The sequence below is a fragment of the Gopherus flavomarginatus genome, chromosome 6 (assembly GCF_025201925.1).
Source record: "Gopherus flavomarginatus isolate rGopFla2 chromosome 6, rGopFla2.mat.asm, whole genome shotgun sequence".
Lineage (NCBI taxonomy): Eukaryota > Metazoa > Chordata > Testudines > Testudinidae > Gopherus > Gopherus flavomarginatus.
In genome coordinates, this window is record NC_066622.1 from 35394474 (window position 1) to 35404917 (window position 10444).

Here is a 10444-nt window from a genome sequence, read left to right on the forward strand (position 1 = left end):
AGGCATTTTGTATTATGGCAGGTTAACTGACTTTATGTTTAGAAACAAAACTGCTCCATGGATGCAGTCTCAGCACATACACAGATATCGAAAACTGTAATAAAGAGGATGGTACAACTACCTTAAGTTCCTTTGGTCATTTTTCAATTCACTCTAATTTCCTAACTACAGTACTGTATGTGAAAGATTTCTGTAGCAAAAGTTTTGTCTGTTAGAGGCCAACATGATTATGCCCATAAAGGCTTCAATTAAAGTCCAAGATCTGCCAGTATACGACCACACAACAGGGACTATTGCAATATGCATGTTCCTTAAAAAGAGGTTGCTAGCTTTCAGTATTATAAATTATTCAATTTTCTTAAAAATGCATTTTAAATAAGTTCACTATTACAAAGTAAGCTAGGTGAAATGAAAGTTGGAGACTCACCAAGCAGCTTCTGTCATAAACAGATAGCTAAGGGTTAATGTCTCTTTCACCTGGAAAGGGTTAACAAACAACACCTGACCAGAGGACCAATCAGGAAACAAGATACTTTCAAATCTGGGTGGAGGGAAGTTTGGGTGTGGGTCCTTTGTTCTTGGTCTGTTCTCTCTCTGGGCTCTGAGAGTGACCACATGAATCTCCAGGCTCTCTAATCTTCTGTTTCCAATTTGTAAGTACAAAGGTAGAAAGACAATATAGGCTTTTACATTGTTTTTCTGTATTTGCAAATGTGTAGTTTGCTGGAAATATTTTAAATTGTATTTTTTCTGGATAAGGCTGTTTATCCATTTTCTATAAGCTGAATGACCCTGTAATATTTCATCTTAAATTTACAGAGTTTATTTTTACTCTTTTTGCCTTTTATTAAAACTTTCTTCTTTTAAAGACCTAGTTGATTTTTTACTCCTTGTTAATGCTAAGGTATTGAGTCTGTATTCCCCAAGGACTTGGTGGGAGGGAAAGGTAAATTTCCTCTTTGTGTTAGATTCACGGAGCTTGAATCTGTATTGCCTCTGGGTGAGGGGGAGAAGGGGGAGAGAAACCTGATCTCTCTGTGTTGTGTTTCAAGGCGTTAAAACATGGTAATCTCCTGGTGTACCCAGGCAGGAAAGATCTGGGAGGAGGTAAAGATGGGGGGGGAATGGTTTATTTCCCCTTGTTGTGAGACTCAAGGAATTTGGGTCTTGGGGTCCCCAGGGAAGGTTTGTGGAGACCAGAGTTTATCAGGTACTCAGAATCCTGATTGGTGGCAGCCTATCAGATCTAAGCTGGTAATTAAGCTTAGAGGATTTCATGCTGGTACCCATAGTTTGGACGCTAAGGTTCAAATTTGGGAATTATACTATGACAGCTTCTAATGTTAGCTAAAGGAAAATTTAACAGAGATGGATCAAAGAAAGGAAAGGGGAGAGAAATCTGAATTGAAAATCAGAAGGAACTTGTTTTAATAGAAACACCTGGATGCAAATCTGTTAAATTTGGAGTATTGTGTGCTGTCCTCCCCTACCCTGCTTCACCACCTGTAGACTTAAATCATGACAGACTTGAGCATTCCAAGAGAAATGAGAACATGAGGGGTGCTTCAGTGACAATATGTGTGCTTGGGGTAATCAAAGATCTAAGAGTCTCAGCTAAACATCACTGTCCCAAAGGAGACATCTGGGACTGGTTATCTGCCCCCTCAACTGTTCCACAAGCCTGGAGGAGCATGATCCTGCAATGGTTGCACAGATTGTTGATGCTTGTCACCATGGAGCTGCTGTCACAGAGGTTTCAGAGTGGTTCTAGAACCTGGATGGTGACCAGCTACTCGAAGAAAGAGGTAGCTGAAGCTGGTATCTTAGAAGGCTTTCCTCATGAGGTGCAGCAGCACCATGGAGGCTTTGGGAGAGGCGCTTTCCTGCCCAGTGTGCTTGGAGCTGTTCACTCCACCAGTGCTGGTCCTAACTTGTGCTCATAACTTCTGCAAGCAATGCCTGGAAAAGATCCTCATCCGCCAAAACTGCAGTCATGTTAATGGACAGTTCTGCTGTCCTATGTGCAGGAAAGTAAGTAGAGACGCACATTTAATCTTCTCTGTAGTCAGAGCTCTTCTCTTTATTTGCAAGACAAGGGTCTGCCCAAACTTTTCCCAACTGAAGGGGCACATTTCCAGCTTGCAAGGAGCCTGAGGCCATACCTAATTTAATTTAATAAAATAGAACAGATGGTTGTGACTTCCCTGACATCTATTAAAAATGGTGCAGCCCATGGAGACTATAGGTCCAAGCATGTAATGTTCTATCCTGATCCAATCACAAGAATCTGGCAGGACAATTCTTAAATTCTTTCAGAAAACGTCGCTTAAATTGTTGGCAAACATGTTTTAAAAGGAAAGACATGGAACAAGGATACTCTGGAACACTTGCTATAAAATATCAGTCTTAAACTAAACATCTCCATGGATTTTAATCAAACAGCATGTTTCCTTGACTGTTTTTTCAAAATCTACAGGACTTGTGCTTATATCACATGTAAATTAATTCCTTCTCTTGCATTAATTTAGAATGTAACTAGCATAATACTCCTGTGGTTTTATAGACTTTAGCAAGTTAATTGAAGTCCTTCTTTTAGAGTCAGGATCTGCTACCATTATTCACATGGAGCAATACTTTACTTCTCAAGTGGTGCTACACGATGTGAGAAATGGTGACAAAATCTGGTCCTAGGTTTTTACATAGTTTTTACTGGAGCAAAACTCCCATTGACTTCAATGATGTTTTGCCCAAGTATGAATGGAGGAGTCTGTCCTGGAGCTCTTATTCATATGAATGAATCCAATTGATTTAAATGAGTAAGAGCTCCTGGACTGGAACCTCAGGATTTAGCTCTGAATGAGGGTTTTTTTCTTCAACTATTAACAGAAGCCATGTGAGGGTCTCTGCTTCAATACAAGGGGCTAAATTCTGTATGTGAGATCACACATTCAGTTCCTTTTGGTTCCAAATGTGGGTTTTGCACACACTTATTCAAAGGCAGAATTTGGACCACTGATACTGATGAGCCTTAGATTTGTAAGTTATACATTAGGAGGAAATTGCTGTCTAGATCACTTAGCTGCGGTACTGTATTTCAGTACAAGATCAAATTAATATACACCACAAGTGAAGAATGTCGATGCACTGTTTCTACATTACACAGCTATGAAACCATCAAAGAAACAAAGTATCTCCTGTGTCTCTCAAATAGTATGTAACAGTTTTTCTCACTTTTAGGTCATATATTTGAGGGGCAGAGGAATAATTGGATTACCGAGAAATATTCTGGTTGAAAGTATATTGGAAAAATTTAAGGATGAACTTGAAAACATTCGTGCCCAGAAGCAAAACCAGCTGTCCCAAATATGTGAAGAACATGGGGAAAATATGAATTTGGTATACATTTACATATTTCTTATTTTTTCTTTATTTAGTTATTTGCACACCAAATCTGTCCTGTAAGTGTTCAGTATTCATTTACTCAAAATGAATTCTATTGGTTGGGTATTGTAGTGGAGTGGTCATATTCTAGACAAGCTGGTCCTTTATATCATGTTCAGCGACAAATACACCACATCATTTGAATTTTAGACTATAAAAACATATGTAAAGGGCAAATCCTACCATTTGAATTGCTTCTTTCCCAAATGGATTACTTCCACCAAGATGAGGAGTCTAGTTGGTGGTTTGCAGTTGGAAGAACTACCAGCCTCCTAATTAAATTCATAAAATCAGATTCACCCTGCAAAAAAAAAACATAATTATAGAAAAGGTCATTATTAATTAGTGCTTTACATTTTCAAAGCACTGCACAAAGATTAAGTGATTGACTAATTAGGGCCAGAGTTTTGCTACCTGTAGTCACATTGAGTAGTGCTTTATTCCACAGGCAGTCATATTGATTGCTATTCACAGAGGCCACAACTCAGAATGTTACATACAGGGGCGGCTCTAGGTATTTTGCCACCCTAAGCATGGAAGACAGGCTGCCTTCAGCGGCTTGCCTGCAGGAGGTCCCTGGTCCCCTGGATTCGGTGGCATGCCTGCAGGAGGTCCGCTGAAGCGCGGGACCAATGGACCCTCCACAGGCATGCTGCCGAAGGCAACCTGCCTGCCGCCCTTGCAGCGACCAGCAGAGCGCCCCCCCGTGGCTTGCCGCCCCAGGCACGTGTGTGGCATGCTGGTGTCTGGAGCCGCCCCTGGTTACATAAATGTGCCTAGCTAGAAGCACATGAGTAGTCACACTGAAGTCAATGTCTCAGGGTTTCCTAGCTCTCATTCTGGTGGTCAGACCACTAGACCTCTCACCTCTTCTCAATGGCCCAACAACAAATAACAACTGTCACTCCTGCAACAACATTAGAGAAAAAGGCATCAAGACATTACTAAATCATTTAGTTCAAGAGACACTAAAACCTCACTCACTCCAACATCTGGGGGACCCACTAAAAATTACTGTAATTTGAGAATGAGTAACTGAATGAACCTGAAAAACAAGGAAAAACTCTTCAGCAGAGGTACATTGTCCATTTAATTTTAAAGAGCCACACCACCACTTTGAAACCTTCCACTGGCTTCCTATTTCACAGCATCTAATTCAAGTTTCTTATCCTCATACTCTAAGCCCTTTATAAATCTGCCTCTCCCTGCTTGTCTGCTGGTTTTTCGCCTTCCTCTGCAGCATGGGGCACGGGTCACTTGCTGGAGGATTCCTTGCACCTTGAGGTCTTTAAACCATGATTTGAGGACTTCAATAACTCAGATATAGGTTAGGGGTTTGTTACAGGAGTGGGTGGGTGAGATTCTGTGGCCTGCATTGTGCAGGAGGTCAGACTAGATGATCATAATGGTCCCTTCTGACCTTGAGTCTATGAGTCTAAGTCACTGCACCAGTGAAGCCACTCTCATCCACCCGCTCAACCACTTCTCACACAGACAGTTCTGTGCCTTCCTCCAGGCATGGAATACTCTTCATGAACAAATCTGTAAATCACTGTTTTCTTCCAACTGTAAGACCTATTTCTGCCATGATGCATATAAGAAATCAACCAATTAATAAAGACTCACTGGACAAATGAGAACAGTTCAACTTTATCTCCTACTGTAATTTTGTTTCCTGACAATTATAAACCTAATGTGTACAAAATGGTATGCATCTCCCCCCTCCAAACTTTATACATTACTTGTCTTCTTAGACAATAAGGTCTTCAGGGCAGTGATTATGATTTCATATATGCTTGTGCAACACTTACTACAATCCCTAATTATGGGTGGATACTACTGTGATATAAATATTAAATAATAATATATATATACACATAGTACTTGCTAAATGCCTGTTGAATGTAAAGTGCAAGGTAGCTTGAGTAACAATTAACCTCCTTTCAGCATCTGTTCTTAAGAAGTGAGGAGAGAGTATTTCTTTTGGGGTAGAAAATCTAATGTGTGTTGCATGGAAGAGTTTGGATTACTAAGGTTCCAGTGGAGAATGCCATTGGAACTGAAGGTTGCTGTAGCATGAATTTCGCCCTTTTGAAGACAACAGTCTCAACTTCACTCTTAACATGTTTTCAACAATTGCACCAGTATTTACTTAGCAGACTAAGCCTAATGTTCCGGGTCAGTGTGCCACGTAGCTGACAACGTGTAAGCATACTTGGCTGTACTAGAAAATGACTGTACTCTTTTCTCAGATGTGTCTGACTGATGATGAACCAATTTGTGCAATCTGCAAGATCTTTGGAAACCACGAGCATCACAGTGTTGCAAAAATGTCTGAAGCTTACACAGCAAGAAAAATGACTTTTATTAAAGATATAGACTCGTTGCTTCAGAAATCTGAAGGCACAGTACAAGCTAGGAAGGTATAGTACAAGTGACTCGCTTTCTTTCAGGGCTGGTCTACACTACGGGGGAAAATCGATCTTAGATACGCAACTTGAGCTACGTGACTAACGTAGCTGAAGTTGAAGTATCTAAGATCGAATTACTCACTGTGCTCACGGTGCGGGATCAATGTCCGCGGCTCCCCCTATCGAGTCTGCAACTCCGTTCGGGTTGGTGGAGTTACGGAATCGATATAAGCGCATTTGGGGATCGATATATCGCGTCTAGATGAGATGCAATATATCGATCCCCGAGCAATCGATTGCTACCCGCCGATACGGCGGGTAGTGAAGATGTACCTCAGTTTTATTAACAGAATGACATGCATGACCTGATGTTTGATACAAGTTTAGGCAAGTAGCCCTTAGGAAAGGATTAAGTTATATAAAATGATGTGGTTTAGTGGTGTGAGTGTGAGACTAAGTTGTATTTCTGACTCTTGACTTCTTCTGTGATGTTGCCAAATCACATAACCTCTTTGCCTTTAGTTCCCCCATAGGTAAAATTGGGTTAATAAAGCTTACCTCACAGGAGTGTGAGGAGGATTAATTAGTCAATGCTTATCAAACACTTTGATGATGAAAAGTTTTAAGTATTATCATAGAACTCAGACACATGAACAGTCACACAGCTTGGCTGATGCTACTTGCAAAGGGAGAACATGCAACCCTGTCCTCCAGAATAATCTCAGTGGGGTAGCGGAGGCCATGGTCTTTACCTGGTGGGGCAGATTTGGGGGAGGCAACGCGGTCCACCTGAAGGCCCTTGGGAGGCGAAAATAGGAGCCATCCTCCCACCCAAAATCACCCAAGATTCAATAGATCACATGTCTGGAAAGAGTGAGTGGCTCTGGAGAGTTGGCAGGGCACACTCTGAGGGAGGGGTTGGAAATTCTCTGAATGGACCCTGCAGGGTTCAGTTTGTGTGGCCCACAGTTAACCCTGCAGTTTGTACACCACTACTATTGAGCCCAGTATCCTAACTTCAGCAATGATGAATATCTGACATTTCAGAGAAAGGCAAAAGAGCCATAAGGCACCCGTCCAACTGTATAATGCTGTATGGGGCAGGAAATACTACCTGATACCTGTGGCACCTTGAAGCAAGGGATTTATTTACAGGTCCAAGAGGATATGCAGTCCTGGCTGGTGCACACAGTAGAGTGTGCTTTCATTTTCTGAGCCTAGTTATTTGCAGGATGCATAGAATCACTAGCTCCAGGATCTGGTAGTCTGGAACTCTTCTTGTTTGCCTGGCCAGCCTCTCCTTAGGCTGAACAAAGGTAACACTGCATTCAACTGAAACCAAGCCAGCCTTTTACATTTATACTTCCTTGCTTGACTGGACACAAGCTTTTGGGTTCCTGGCCCTGGGAGGGCTAAACAATTAGTCTGTCTGTCCCCAAGTAGCTTCAACCTACCCGGCTTCTTCCCAGGGACACTTCCTGTACTCCTTAGCCCGCCTGGTCTTTTATAAATCACAAACTCCAAAGGCTTTATTCCCTGGAGTCCCTCACAGTTGGCTCCCTCTTACTGAACTGCAGGCTGCTCTTATTTTCCTAAAAATTCCCTTAGTCACCTGACCATTTGTCATGTGACTTCACTCACAAGCTAAATCTGGCACTGGTGTAGCTGATCCCCAACCTTCTTGAAGGGCCAGTGAAAGAATGACTAAAATATCTTTAGCTTTTTCATTGTCAGCATGAGAAGGGTAGGCATGTAGATTGTATGTGACTTGGCAAAGTTTGATGACAATTTTCCAGAAGTTAATAGCATGGGAGGCTTCCCTGATGACTTTACATTGTCCCTTGTTATTTGGGGTCATGTGAGCTTGCTAACTCTATTCCGTCCCAGGCTCTCAATCTTCTGTGGATGCCTGACCTCCACTTGGCTGGGTTATAGAGAGTCACACAAGAACATTTGGATGACCTTGAAAACTTGAGTAATAGAAATGGGATGAAATTAAAATACAAAGTGCAAGGTCATCCACTTAGGGACTAACAAGAAGAGTTTTTTGCTAGAAGATGGGGACTTACCAATTGGAAGTGACAGAGGAAAAGAAAGACTGGGTGTATTGATCGACCACAGGATGACTATGAGCCACCAATGCAATGCAGCAGTGAAAAAGTTTTATGCAATCCTAGGATGCATTAGGCAAGATATTTCCAGTAGAGCGAGGGAAAGGAGGGCTACTAGGATGATCAGAGGAATGGAGAACCTGCCTTAAGAGGGGAAATGTATGGTGCTTGACTTGTTTAGCCTAACAAAATGAAGGCTGAGGGGAGATATGATATGATTATTCTCTATAAATACATCACAGGGATAAGCACAAGGGATGAAGATGAAGCACAGGGATTTAAGTTAATGGCCAACGCTGGCACAAGAATGGATATAAACTGGGTATCAACAAGTTTAGGCTTGAAATTCGACAAAGATTTCTAACTCTCAGAGAAGTAAAGTTCTGGAACAGGCTCCCAAAAGGAGTACTACAGGCAAAAAACCAAGCTTGTTTCAAGACTGAGCTTGATAAGGCTTAGGGGGGGAGGTTTATGAGGTCACCTACGATGGCATACGAACCATTGGTGACTGCTTTTAGCAAATATCTCCAATGGCCACAGATGGGACTCTAGATGGGGAGGGCTCTGAGTTACTGTAAAGAATTCTTTTCCTGGTGTCTGGCTGGCAGGTCTTACCCACATGTTCAGAGTCTATGGATTGCCATATATGGGGTCAGGAAGAATTTTCCCCCCAGGTCAGATTGTCAGAGACTCTGGGATTTTTTCTTTTGCCTTCCTCTGCAGCATGGGGCACATATCACTTGCTGGTTTGAACTAGATGCTCTGAAACTTGCAGTCTTTAAATCAAGATTTGAGACTTCAGTAACTCAACCAGGTTATGGACCTACTGCAGGAGTGGATGGGTGAGGTACTGTGGTCTCCAATGTGCAGGAGGATAGAGTAGATGATCATGATGGTCCCCTTCTGGCCTTAAAGAGTATGAGTTGTACACAATACAATCAGGAAACTATTTGCCCGCAAACTCTTCCTGCCCTACAAAAGGCCTAAAGGCCTGCCCGACCTTAGCAGAACTCTGAACGCAAAGTGCTATAAAATGTAATTGCAGTTATTTACAACTGCAATAGCTTTTGAGCATAAATGGGAGGCAAAGTTGAAGCCACTTTAAAATATAAGGCCTAAAACATATATCTAGATCCAAAATTATTTTTGAAAGTTAAAATAACTTCTCACACTTTTAACTATTTTGAAAACTACTTGTGGACATTACTAAGAAGCCCTGCATAAACTTTTTTTTAAACAGGAAACAGAGAAGCTGATCACTGAACTCCTATCCAGCACTACAGACACCAAGGTGATGATTGACACAGTTGGGATCAGTTTACTTAAAGGGATAAGGTGCAGAATTGCAGAACTGAAGACAAAATTACACAAGGACTATTCAACAAAATTAGAAAAACTGCACCTAGTAGAGAGTGAAACTGAAGCCCCCAGGCAGCTTTATCAGCAAATGAAAACTCTTTTGGAACAACATTCAAATTCAGTACAATTTCTTCAAGAGGATAAAAAACTCAGGAGCAAGATGAAAAAACTTATAGAAGGAAGGTCATTGCATCAGGATCCAACAAAGTATAAAATTTCTGTGCGACAATATTTTGAAGAATTGATCAGAGGAATCAACATCAAGGATTATGTCTCTACTACATCAGATGACATGCTTGCAAGTACTAGTGACCTGTATGAAGCATGCAGGCCAGAATGCCCTGCTTTTGCTTTTTCAGGTGAAAGTCCTGATCAGTCCTTCTGCAAAAGGGTATTAGGCTTATTTGAGAAATCAGGTAGCAGGGAGCAAGATCTTTTCACAAACGCATGTTGCCCTGACTGTAGCAGTACATGAGGTACTAGCACTGATTCTTCATTCTTGAAAGATTAGTCAAAAATGTAAAATATTTAAAAAATTGATCTCCTGCAATTTACTTGGTGGAATTTGCCGATCATATATGCTCTGTTTCCTACAAACCAAAAAATAAAATAGTTGTAAATGTAAACAGGTTGAATTGACACATACCCTCTTGCGTGCCTTACTGCTTCATCATTATTTCACAGAATAACGTTGTTTGGAAGGCAGTGGTAGGAAAGCAACCCAAAAGAAGGTGGAACAAGTTACAAGAGTAATTTAGAAAAATTAAGCAGAAGAAACAGATTCTGTGCAGCAAACTGTAGTGTGTATAACACTTCGCACTGTGGCCTGATTTTTGTAAGTGCTGAGCAATCACAACTCAAGCTGCAAACAATGGGAACTGCAGATGATCAGAAAAAAACAGAAGTCTAATGCTTGTGTTTGAGTCGTAGGAAACTTATTCTGACTAGCCATATTTGGCCAAGCACAATGAATTCCTCATAAATTTACCTAATCATGCAAATGAATGTGTTCCATGAAGGAAGTGTCCACATTATTTAAAATGTATGCCTCAGGAAAGAAAGAAAGAGACTAGCCCACTGTATATATGGCAGTCTGCAGTGTGTATTTCTCTCTGATCATCC

General features: G+C 41.3%; 1 protein-coding gene across 1 annotated transcript; it reads left to right on the forward strand.

Annotated features, from left to right (window-relative positions):
* The first annotated feature begins 1857 nt into the window (after nt 1-1857).
* LOC127053842 (E3 ubiquitin-protein ligase TRIM63-like) lies at nt 1858-9797 on the forward strand. The gene is made up of 4 exons (XM_050959161.1): nt 1858-2031; nt 3238-3396; nt 5694-5864; nt 9204-9797. The coding sequence occupies exons 1-4, from the start codon at nt 1858-1860 to the stop codon at nt 9795-9797; spliced, it is 1098 nt and encodes a 365-aa protein (XP_050815118.1).
* The last annotated feature ends 647 nt before the right edge of the window (nt 9798-10444 follow it).